This window comes from Vitis riparia, chromosome 8, assembly GCF_004353265.1.
Source record: "Vitis riparia cultivar Riparia Gloire de Montpellier isolate 1030 chromosome 8, EGFV_Vit.rip_1.0, whole genome shotgun sequence".
Taxonomy (NCBI): Eukaryota; Viridiplantae; Streptophyta; class Magnoliopsida; order Vitales; family Vitaceae; genus Vitis; species Vitis riparia.
The window spans coordinates 7,423,693-7,437,161 of NC_048438.1; the positions used below are offsets into that span (position 1 = coordinate 7,423,693).

A 13,469-nucleotide genomic window follows, 5' to 3' on the forward strand; every position below is an offset into this window, starting at 1 on the left:
TCAGAAATTAAAATTGGATTAAAGGAGGTTATCAAGATATTAGAGTCAGATTTGGATAGATGAACAAAAGCTATTAACGAGATATAATAATAATTTGTAGCATTTATATAACACATTTTGTATATGTAATATGCATTAACAAAAAAATATATGCTAATGATGTAAGTGAAATTATTTGTTGACGGCCAAGGAGAATTTGGAAGTGCACTTACAAAGAAAGCAATAAAGCAATCTCTTCTAGGTACTCAATACATTTACATCTATTACAAATAAGAAATTATCATCATTTTTTGTTAAATATATCATGGTGTTTAATAAGTATGCATTTTCTTTATTATAGCTAAATGGTGGAACAACTATGGCGACGAAGGTCCACATCTACAAAAAATTGTTGTTAAAATTTTAAGCCAAACTTGTTCTTCATCAAGTTGTGAAAGAAATTTGAGCACATGGTCATTAATTCACACAAAGCTACACAATCGTTTGGCAATGAAAAAATTGCATAAGTTAGCTTATGTGCACAACAATATGCGACTTTCAGTTAAAAATTTGATTCAAGAGCGAAACAATGAAGATTTATACAATCCAATTGATCTTAATCATATCTTTAATGATGATGATATATTAGATGAGTGGATAAGACAACGAGAGGAGCTTATTTTATCATCTAATAATTTGGATTGGTTGGATAAAGGTCTTCCCCCTAATGAAGAAGGTAGAGAAACAGTTCATGAAGATGATGGTGCCACAAGTCGTAGAGTTAGTAAGTGAACAAACAATGCTACACAAGAAAGTGATATTGATTCTCGTCATAAAGGTAAGGCTCCCAGAACAATTTCTTCAACTTCTAGTAATGATGATAATGACAATGGGGGTAGTAGGGGGGATGCTAACACTATTGGGGGCAGTGGAGGAGTTGGTGGCATTGGTGAGGGTACTGGAGGAGATGGTGGCACTGGTGGCGGTTATGTTAGTCAAGCAGATCCTAGCATGTCCTGGGCACAAGGAAATGAAAATTACTATGCCACACAAGATATAGATCATGGATATCAACCAAGGATATGGGAACAACAAAAGTATTTAGAAATACTAACTACATTTCCCAGCGATGATGATCATTCTAGTGGGCATGATTATCATAGATCAAATTATCACTGTATTGATGAGCACTTACAGATTTTGGGTATAGTATCAAGGTCGTATTTCAGAGGAGTAGATGATTGATCATATCAAAACTTTAGAGACAATGATAGCTCTTCCAATACTTTTAGTAGAAATGATTTTGATCAATTTCCAAGTATGCATCCAGAGGGATATTCAAATAATGGAACACGAGCTAATGATTAATATGGATATGATCAATCTTCTAGTAGCAACAACATTGCCTATCGAGGTTTTGGATACTATCAATATGGTGTTGATCTTGAACAGCCTCCAAAGTCATATTTTCTTGATTATGGATCATCAAGTCAATCATCTCAGCCAACATATTCGAGTTATGAACAACTCTTTCAACCATATCCTCACTACAGGAATTACCATCCCAATTTGTATACTCGTCGTAGGACTGATGATGATGATTTTGAACCCCCTCGTCATTCAACATGGAATTGATTATTGTATTGTATGTTTGCTAGTAAAAATGTTATTATATTTGAAATAAAATAATGTTTATTATTAGCATTATCATAAATAACTTTTAGCGAATACTTTTATAACTATTGAAATAATGTTAAATGTGAGACTATTTTGTTTTATTAATTTTTTTTTTTTTGAGCTTATTTAATTATACATATTTTTAGATAATTTACATAATATTTTTGTAATTTTTTGAATTTTCTGATTAGCTTATTTTACGTATCGTCCAATACCAAGCCGATACACCGAGACCTATACACGACGAGACCCTCTGAGTCAATGACTAACACCGCGACTTTGAACCATGATTGAGACTCAATTCCCAGTTAGAGGTCAACCTCTATAACCACCTCCCTCCCTCGGTAGAAGGCTTTCACATGGAGGATCTTTCACTTAATAAAATGGCAAGTGTTTAATCTGTTTTAGCAACTATGAACATCAAGATAGTCAAACTTAGTAAGAATGACTTCCCAAGGGCAAATAGCAAGGAACATTGTACAAGTAAGGTCTATTTTAAGAGGAAATTCATACCTATATCTGGAGTTTTGTGTGATTCCTAGGTTCCATCTCTGAGGTTTTTAGGTCCTTCGGAGTATCAAATGAAAATCGATATTAGAAGCTTGGGTTAAGGAAGAAAAGAAGGATCATTAAGTATTTCCTTTGCCATGAAAACCCAAATATCCTGATGCCTAGGAAATAAAAAAGGAATCATGGGATATGAGATTTGTGGGTAATGTGTGGAAAACTAGAAATAAGGAGTGGGTTGTCCTTTTGACATGCAGTGCATCAAGAGGGTTTTGGATTATTTGGGACTCAAACAAGTTCAAGAGTCTAGAGGTGGTACTTAATCCTTTTCAATAATAATCCAGTTGAATTCAGATGAAGAGGGAACTTTTTGGCTTACCTTGGTTTATGGTCCCAACAAGTCCAATTTGAGGAAGGACTTTTGATTGGAGCTACAACACCTTATTGGCCTAACATTTCTGAATTGGTCCATCAAGGGGGTTTTAATGTCATAAGAAGAATCTCGGAAAAATTGAGTGGATCTAGAATAACCCCTAGCATGAGGGATTTTGACAAATTCATAAAGGAAAGTGAATTAATTGACCCTCCTCTTAGAAATGTATCTTTTAGGTCAAACATGAAAGAATTACCTATTTGTAAGAGGTTGGATGGATTTCTTTACACAAATGAGTTGAAACAAAGGTTTCCTCAAACTCTCCAAGATGCTCTCTCTAGACTGACTTCTGATCATTGTCCGATTGTCCTAGAAACTAATCCATTTAAGTGAGGTCCAGCTCCATTTAGGTTTGGGAATATGTGGTTGCTCTACCCTAATTTCAAGGAAAGATTCAAGTTGTGATGGCGTGAGTGTCAAGTTAATGGATGGGAAAATTATAAGTTCATGAAGAAGCAACAATTTGTTGAATCAAAATTGAAAGAATGGAATAAGGCATCCTTTGGAGATTTAAAGGAGAAAAAGAAAAATATTCTTACAGGCATTGTTAGCATTGATGCAAGTGAGCAAGAAGGGAATTTGACTATTAAGCAAGTAAAGTTAAGGGCCTTAAGGAAGGGGGAGCTTGAGGAGTTATTGTTAAAAGAAGAGGTGCATTGGAGACAAAAATCTAAGGTTTGATGGACAAAAAAAGGGGATTACAATTCTAAATTTCTCCAAAGGGTAGCCAATGATAAGCGAAATAGGAAATTCATCAAATCTTTTGTGTTTAAAGAAAGAGAAATTCTAAACATTGAAAATATTTTCGAGGAGATAGCACATTTTTTTGGAAAGTTATACTAGAAGCTTCTTGGTGATTCGTGGAGGATAGAAGGATTGGACTAATCTCCCATTATAACAAAGAATGCTATTTGGTTGGATCAAACTTTTTTAGAAAAGAAGGTTCACAATGTCATTTTCCAGTTAGACAAAGAAAAGGCCCTTGCACCTAATGGCTTGTCCATTGCAAGGTTCCAAGAGTGTTGGGGATGTGATGAAGGGGGAGCTATTCAAGGTGTTCTTGGAGTTCTATAATAATGGGGTCATCAATCAAAGCACCAATGCAACTTTCATTGCCTTTGTGCCAAAAAAGAGACAAGCCAACAAAATGTAAGATTTCAAACCCATAAGCCTAGTCACAAGTTTACAAGATCATATCTAAGGTCTCATTAGAACAAATTTGAAGAGTTGTTCACAAAACCATACACATTTCCCAATGAGCTTTTGTTGAGGGCAAACAAATTTTAAATGCAATTCTGATTGCTAATGAAGTGGTGGATGAGCAAAGACGTCTAGGAAGTGATGGGGAAGTGTTCAAAATACATTTTGAGAAGGCATGTGATCATGTAGATTGGGTTTTCTAGATCATGTACTAGAACGAAAAGGGTTTAGTACTCAATGGAGGTCTTGGATAAGAGGTGGCTTGTCCTAAGCAAGTTTTGTGGTCTTGGTGAATGAGTCAAGGCAACCAGAGATTTAAGACAAGGAGATCCTCTTTCCCCTTTCCTTTTTTACTTCAGCAATTCATGTATCAAGTAAAACGATGCTGAGAGCTAAGGAGAGTGGTCTTTTAAAGGGTTTTTTAACAAGTAGGGGTAGGATTAGAGTATCTCATTTACAATTTGCAAATGATACCATATTTTTCTCTAGAGCTTATATGGAAGAACTACAAAACCTTAAACTAATTATGTTGGTTTTTGAGAAATTATCAGGGCTAAAGATCAATTTAGATAAGAGCACTCTTTCTAAAATTAACATAAGTCAAGGTTTGATTATTAGTTTGGCATCAATGCTTGAACAAAAAGTCTTAGACTAACCTTGAACTTATTTGGGGCTTCCTTTAGGAGGAAATGCAAAGGCAGTTGTCTTTTGGGATCCAATGATTGACAGGGTCTTGAGGCGATTGGATGGATAAAAAAGGCTTTTTTGTCTCAAGGGGATAGAAGTACTTTAATTCAAACTTGCTTGTCCCATATCCCTAATTATTCCTTATCTTTTTTCAAGATTCCAACGTCAGTAGTGTCTAAGATCGAGAAATTGCAAAGCGATTTTCGCTGGTCAAGAGTTAGAGAGAATAGAAAAGATCATCTCATTAGTTAGGACCTAGTGCAAAAGCCTAAGGAGTTTGGAGCTCTAAGACTTAGGTTGATCTCTTTCAAGAATTGTGCTCTCATAGGAAATGGCTTCGAAGGTTCCCTAGGAAGACTTCTAGCCTTTGGCATCAAGTTATTTTAAACATTTATGAAATACATCCTTACGGATGGGACTCCAACATTATAGTCAGAAGGTCACATAGGTGTCCCTGACGAGGGGATCAATCTTTGTGTTCACAATTTCCATCTCTTTATAGGTTTGTCACACTAAAGAATCCTACCATTTCAACTATCCTTGGCCACTCTTCTTCTTTTTCTTATAATCTTAATTTCCGTCGCAACCTTATAAATTAGAGATTGAGAATCTTGAAAGACTCATGTCATCCCTCACTCATGTACCCTTGTCTTTAGCCACCACAGATGCGAGAGCATGGTCATTAACTTCTTTAAGATTATTCACTACCAAATCTTTCTTCATAATTTCGTCTAATATATCAGATTTGATTTTGTTCTTTTCTTCCCGACTAAATTTATATGGAAATCTAAAGTATCATCAAAGGTTAAGGTCTTTACTTGGTTAGTAGCACATAAGAGGATAAATACCAATGACATGCTACAATTAAGAAGACCTTTCAAATCCCTCAAATATGATTAGTGTGTTTTATGTTAAGAGAGTGGAGATTCTATTGATCATCCCTTCCTGCATTCTCTGATAACTCTAGGGCTTTGGCACTGTTTAATCAGATAAGCCATGATTGTTTGGGTTCTACCCAAGAGTATATGATAATCATCTTATTTGTTTCATACGAAGGAAAAAAAAATTCTTCATAAATGGGATAGTTCATCAAGCCACTAATATCTCGGGAGTTTACTCTCCAATGAAACCCTTTCTACTTGCTAAGCTCAAGAAAGATGCTACGCAACTCAACCCACTCTACTCTTAAAAAATAGATCAAACTTTCTCTTTGAAAGTAATGTCTGAGAACTTTTCTTAAGTCAACTATTGGACATTCAACAGCTACATCCTTAGAATGCAGTTCCCTGGATTACAAACTATTAAGTGCTTCTAAACCACTTCTTATAGGGGTTTAGGGAAATCTAGTAGAGGCAAGACCCTTTTGCAAATAGCTTCTCACATATTGCTAGATCCAGTAGACTTATCAAAAAAAAATATATATTGCTAGATCCAATAGAGGCAAGACCCTCTGGCAACTAGCTGACAACACAATGCTTTGGATTTTGTGGCAGAAGATAAATGTCGGGATTTTTTAGGATAAATGGAGAACTACAAAGGGGTTATGGAATGTACTTCACTTCTATTTCTCTTTCTAGGCCTCGTGCATCGAGACTTTTAAAGGCATTCCTCTCGGTGTTATCTAACTCAACTGACTTTCGGTGAGTAAATCAAAAGGGTGTGGACATCCCTATGAGGAGTTGCATTTGTAGTAAAAACACTTTTGTATACATTCCTTGTATAGTAGAGAAAGTCAATCATATTATGATCAGGTATTTTTGAAATAGTGGGGAGGACTTCTCATCCTTCTCATGTTTTCATTATTACATATATGTATATATATATATATATATATCTGTCTTGTTTCTGATTAATAAAAAAGGTATAATTTACATAACCAATGAATTCAGTGTGGTTAGAAGTAGAGCTCAAAACCAAACCAAACCAGTGTATCCACTCCTATTTAAGCATACCACATAATACATGATACAATATGATACATTATATGAATAGATACAGAACATGATACTTAATGTGCGAACGAAACATGATATGACAACTTGAATAAGAATCTAATCATACTCATGCAGGTATGGTGAATTAACAAAATTCAAAACAATTACTTACCTGTTTTGAAGCCAAGTTGATCCAAAAATGGCCCAGATTGCCTCACTAAATATGCCAAAAGTTCTGGCACATCCAGTGGTGGAACGTCCTACATCAGATAATAATACATCAGATAACAAAAAGAAACATTCACCGTTTGGAATTAAATTTTTTGTAACTGAAATTTAAAAGAAAAAAAAATTACCCATTTTATGTCCAAATTTAATATCAACCCAATTAAAGACACCTAAGTGGCTGACCCTAAACCACATCGGGCAAGGTTTAGAATATTCCTACAGGCTTGCAATTTAGCCAGGGCAAGGATAAAGTTAGAGGCCACATGTAAGCTGTAACCATCACTAAGGGTACAGATGATTTCCATTCTGGAATATATAAGTATAGCACATGAACTCAAGAAGTGCAAAATAGTTTCCCTAATCAAACTGATCTCACAGATGATTAAACAATTTTTCTATTAATTGCAGCTTGGGCATTATAACCAGCACTTGAAAAATGTAATTGGTTCAGTACTCTAAACATATTATTCCATTAGGTGTAATGGTTTTTTGCAACTTCTGTCCAGTGGCACTGGGCTCAGGCTCAACCACCAAGTTGCAATATTAACCTGAACTTATTGAATTTAATACCAGAAATGAATGCTACTCAGTAACATAAGAACTCAGTTGAATTTAAGACCAGAACGTAATACATGAGATATACCACTTACAAGCATTAAAAGAAACCAAATTTTTTAATCAATCAAAACACAGCAACTATATAGCATCATGACTCAATACACAGCATTATTCCTCAAAACATAGCACCAACCATCAAGGTTACAAGTGCATAAACAGGTACAGCTCTGACTTATATGAAAAGGTGATTGCATGAGACACCTCTCTCTCTCTCTATTTTTATTTTTATTTTTGATAAGTAAAGAAATTGTATTAAAAAACCACCAAAGCAGAGGCTTAAATTTACAAGAAGGAAAAACACCCCTCACACCCTAGCTGAACACCAAGGCCTGAGGAGCTTCCCTACCCCCACCCTTAACGGGTTGCCACCCAACCAACAAAATCAACTAAGGTCGAAGGACCATCTTTTATAGACAATTTCGTCTCCAACCGAAGAAAATAAACAAAAGAAAACTTAAGCCTTTGAATTGACAGCTCCTCTTCCTCAAAAGCAACTTTGTTCCTTGCCTTCCAAACCGTCCAAAAGAGGCACAAAGGACTTGCTCTCCAAACACCCTTCCTCTTCTTTCCTACAAAAGTCCCATTCCACCCCAAATGCATCTCCTTTAACAGTGATCGGCAGCACCCACTGCACCCCGAACATAGAGAAAAGCAACGCCCAAAGAGTCCTTGCCTTTTCACAGTGGAGGAGAATGTGATCTATTGATTCTTCATGCCTTTGACAAAGGTAACATCCGTTCGCTAGAGCCCATCCTCTCTTTTGGAGCTGATCCAAGGTAAGGGCCTTCCCCCAAGTTGCTTCCCACCCAAAAAACCTCACTCTAGGCTGCACCAAGACTTTCCAAATAGCCTACAAAGGGAAGGAGACTGGATGGCCTGATACTAATGATTTGTAAAGAGACTTAACTGAAAACTTCCCACATTTAGTCTCTCTCCAAATCACCCTATCATCCACTGCTTGCTGAATTCGCTTCTCGTTTAAGGCCATAAAAAATCTGCAAACCTCGTCCAACTCCCAATCATTAAACGGTCTAGAAAAAAGCGGGCTCCAACTTCCCCCACCCTCATTGCACCTCCACACATCCTTAACCCAAGCATCCTTGAAGTCAGTGCAAATAAGGAAGGAAAAGAAACACAAAGAGGTTCATCCCCACACCAAATATCTTTCCAAAATTTTACCCTTTGCCCATTCCCCACAACAAAAAATAGCCTTCTTCTTACAACTTCCCATTCCTTCCTAAGATTTTTCCACAACCCCACACCATACCCCTCCCTTGCTTCCTTTGAACTCCATCCCCCTTGCTCCTCCCCATACTTTCCCCTAATCACTTGGTTCCAAAAAGCCTCTCTCTCAATAGAAAATCTCCAACTCCATTTACACAAAAGAGCCTTATTGAGGATAGAAAGGCTCTTAACCCCCAACCCCCCATTACACTTCTCAAGGCAAACCAAATCCCACCTAACAGGATAAGGCTTCCTCTCAAGAGCCCCACCTCTCCACAAGAAATCCCTCTGAATTCGCTCTAACCTCAATCTGACTTTTCTGGGCATAGAGAGCATAGACATATAGTAAATGGGCATACTCACCAGAGTACTCCGAATCAAAGTAATCCTACCTCCTTTGGAAATGTATTGGCTCTTCCATCTAGCTAATTTTTTCCTCATTCTCTCCTCCACTCCATCCCAAACAGCCAGCGATCTCTACGGCGCACCTAAAGGCAATCCCAAATAAGTGATCGGAAGACTTCCAACCTTACAACCAATAGCTACAGCCAATTCCTCTACATTTTCCACATAACCCACCGGAATTAGCTCACTTTTGTCAAGATTAATTCTCAAACCCGACATGGCCCTTAAATACAGCAATTGCTCCTTGGAAGCTCCACAAAAAACCAAAGTGTCATCAGCAAACAGAAGGTGTGACACCTTAACTCCCTCACCACCCCTACTCCTCGCCTTACAAGCTGACACAAAACCCCCGTCTATTGCACTCCTTAGGAGACTACTAAAAGCTTCCATTACCATTACAAAAAGGTACAGAGAGAGAGGATCCTCTTGCCTTAAACCTCTAGAGCTTTGAAAAAAACCTGAGGAAGACCCATTAACCAAAACGGAAAAGCTGACTGTGGAAATACACCACTTCATCCACCTAATCCATTTCTCCCCAAAACCCATCATACTCATGACTGAAACCACGAAAGACCATTTCACATGGTCATACGCCTTTTCAATGTCCAGCTTACACATCACCGCCCCTTCCTTGGCTTTTAAAATCGAGTCTAAAACTTCATTAGCCACAAGGACAGCATCCAAAATTTGCCTTCCTTCCACAAAAGTATTTTGAGCCTTTGAGACCACCTTCCCCACCACCATCTTTAACCTATTGGCTAAAACTTTAGCCAACCACTTGTACAGTCCTCCCACCAAACTAATAGGCTTGAAATCCCTCAAGTCTTCTGCCCCTCCTTTCTTTGGGATCAAAACAATAAAAGTTGCATTCAGACTTTTAACAAAACAGCCATGGTTATGGAAATCCCCACCACCTCTCTCTCTCTCTATAATCCAGACTGCCTACATAAATGACTGATGGCATAGGAAATAGTACTTGAAAAAACATTTTGAAGCTCAATTTCCAAGTGCATAACAAATGACAGAAATTTAGGAGTTAATACATAATTGTTATCTATATGCTATATCTTGTTAGAAAAAAAATATATATATATTCAGGCCAAAGAAATCAATGCCAGTTGTCATGTCAAGAGGTCTAAATCCTATGTTGTACCCAATCCCAGTAAAAACAAAGAAAGTCATACATGCAGATGGCTACACAAAAGATTTCCATTCCACAAACACAAAAACTTTGTGATTCCTTTATGAAAGCTGAAATTAACAAATCAAATGTTATATGAACAAGATAAGCAACAAAATCTCTAACTTGAAGTAGTTTACACAATTCAACTCACACATTGAAAAGCTAACGAAATTGAGCGGATCTATCACTTTGGCCTTAAAAATCAAATTGAATAGGTGATTGAATATTTAATTAACTGAAGCAATACCTTCACCTGGTAATTTCACAGCATTGAAACATTCACATCATGAACAAAAATGGTACACGGAAAAGAAAGATGGCGCTCCCAATTCTCAGATTGTAATCGCAGACTTAAAAGTAGGCTACAAAGATAAAAAAAAAAATAGGCTAAACAACAGTCCATCTGAATGCTAATAAAGATACTTGTACTAGAAGAAAGCACAAAGTGAACAAGAAAGCTAATTGAAATCTATTTCTATTTAGTTCTGAGGTTAATGGATGGTCATGAATTCATAATTCATGTTAAAGCACTAATTTCCATCAAAATGCTTCTCTGAAATTTGTAAATGATCAGAGACTGCTTTAGGGGCGAATCCAAGTTTTGGTGGACTCTTCAAGGTAAGGACAGCAGAGTTCATGAATTCAAGAATAAGCAGGTAAACATTTGGGAAACTAACACAAATATCAGCATCCAACTGGAACTGAGGCATATGACACCAAAATCTCGTAAAAAAATGTCAACAAAAACGATATTTTTATATGAAAACACTAAAAGGAGCATAAGAAATTATTAGTAGACAAAGAAGACCATGATGGAAACACAAGCGACCCTTCAAAGACGAAGAATAACAAAGAAAAAAAGCAGCAAAAATATTAAGAAGGAAAAACATGTCCCACATTGGATTCAATGAAAACAATCCTTGCTCAGCTTAAAACAAGGTCCACCTTACCATGTGCAAAAACGTGAATCCATAACAATTTGCAAAGCGAAGTTACAAACTCTCACATGCAACTTCAATACATCCAGAAAAAAGGGGAAAATATATATATTTATATTAGATGAAACATTTTTAAATGCAAACATGGGAGTCAATATAAAAAACATAGAAAAAGATTCACCATGATGAACCATAAGGGGAGAGAAAAATAGAAATCAAAATAAGAATGTCCTTGTCACATAGCCACCAACTACAGCGAAAAAGCCTCCAACAGGAATCAACCTTAGCCTCCCTTAGGTAGCACAAACTACATCCTGTTGGAAAATATGAACAACCTGTACGAAGACGTTCCAGCTAGGAAATATTTCTTAATTAAGTTCTTCCTTATTAGTTTAGTTGACTGATTCTTTTTTGTAAATAGAGATATCCTAGGATAGAAATAAGCTCCTTCCTTTTCTTTTTTCCCAATTTTGATCTCTTACAATTTGTATATATTTGGTGTAATTCTATTGAAATAATACAAGAGAGAAATTCTCAAAAATCCCAAAGTCAACATGGTATCAAAGTTGGAAAACTCTCTGTCAAGATCCATCTTCCCACCATTGAGCCTTCATTGTTCAACCATAAGCCTGCTCAGTCTTCATTATTGAGCAGAAACCCCTTTAATTCCAGACCAGCTTTTTTACTATTATTTGTTGTTTCTCCAGACCAGCCCTAATTGTTACTAACTCAACTTTCTTTCATACTAATAGGCTTCCAGACAAACTGTTTTTCTTCTCCACGCATGACTGAAATTAGTACTAATACTACCAGCCAATTCACAACCCAGAGCACAACTCCCAGTGACTATCAGAATGTCTCTACTTCTTTCGAACTCAATGGTGGAAATTATTTGCAGTGGTCTCAATTGGTGAAAATGTATACTAAAGGAAAGGGGAAGTTGATCTACTTATCGCATACTAGACCAAACATAGGTTATGCAGTGAGTGAGGTGAGTCAATTCATGCATAATCCCAAGGAGATACATATAGAAGCGGTATTCAGAATTCTTCGTTATTTAGAATCAACACCAAGCAAACTCATTCAATTTCAAAAGGCAGAAGGAATCAGACTTGAAGCATATACAGATGCCGATTGGGCTAGATGAGTTACAGATCGAAGATCAACCTCTAGTTATTGCACTTTCTTAGGAGGTAACTTGGAAAGGTAAAAAGCAATCAATGGTAGCAAGATCAACTGCAAAAGCAGAATTTTGATCCATGGCACATGGAATATGTGAACTTCTTTGAATAAAAATTATACTCACCGACCTTAGGGTTAGGTGGAAGGGGCTAATGAGATTTTACTGTGATAACAAGTCAGCCATTAGCATAGCTCACAATCCAATTCAGCATGACCATACTAAACACGCAAAGGTGGATCGACATTTCATCAAAAATAAAATAAAATGGATAGTGGGCTAGTTTGCACCTTCATGTGTATCCACAAGGCAGTAATGCCTTTATTAGAATGATTATTGCAAATCTATACTAAGACATTACAGTGTGCCAAAAGGCTTGCACCCTAAGTATCTACTGAAAGAATCATGTTAAAAGAATCACCTACAAGGAGCAGCCTCGTAACCATAACCCAACCCCCAAATGGCTTCAATGTAAAGTAACATCATAATTTTCATAAAAACCCCATTCTTCATTTATTCCAGGTTACCCAAGGAAGATCCATCAACATTAAGCATAAAAGAAATGGCACAATGAGATTCACATTGCATTGATGCCACAAAAGTGTAGTGCCCAGATACAAGCTTTCCAAATCCCTCAAAATATCATTGATAGCCACATCTTAAACAACTGAATCTTTCCCATTACTATATCAAAAGTCCCATTCCAGTTAGAGATTGCATTTGTGACACTCAAGTAAAATGCCTAGCAAGTGTATCAAAAATTGCAACACATGAGCAGAAAATCTGGTAAATAAAAAACACTCTACCAAATTGCACTCACTACGAAAATGAAAAAATATCTAGTAAGGGCAGCAATAACAGGATGAACATTAAGGGTATAAAATCAATACATGAGAAATAAGCATACTGAAGTAACATATGATCAACAAGAAACTATATAGGTTAGACACCCAACCTTGGACTCCTGAGGCTCCCTGCAAATTGCTTTCTGCAAAAATTAAAAAATAACACTAACATATGAGTCTTACTTATAAATCTTAACATTTAATAAATAATGCAAATAAAATTAGCATCAAGAATGCCCACCATTAGAAGCATACTAGAGAAAATTTTGACCAGCACAGCTTAGATGTTCAAAATCAAATCAAACACTATTAAAATGGACACCACATGTCTAACGAACAAGTCTACTAAAGAGATAATAAGCTCTTTCCTATGCTGAGAAGTAAAAAAATTATTAGATAACTATGTCATCTTCAAACCAAATTGTAATTAA

At 36.5% G+C, this 13,469-nt stretch overlaps 1 protein-coding gene across 1 annotated transcript in view; it reads right to left on the reverse strand.

Annotated features, from left to right (window-relative positions):
- The window catches only part of LOC117920834 (digalactosyldiacylglycerol synthase 1, chloroplastic), a 34,261-nt gene that overhangs the window by 11,196 nt on the left and 9,596 nt on the right, over positions 1-13,469 (reverse strand). The window contains exons 2-3 of the mRNA XM_034838491.1: positions 13,149-13,181; positions 6,590-6,677 (exon numbers count right to left, since the gene is read on the reverse strand). Of these exons, the coding sequence (XP_034694382.1) occupies positions 6,590-6,677; positions 13,149-13,181 (121 nt within the window). The remainder of the gene's footprint in view (positions 1-6,589; positions 6,678-13,148; positions 13,182-13,469) is intronic.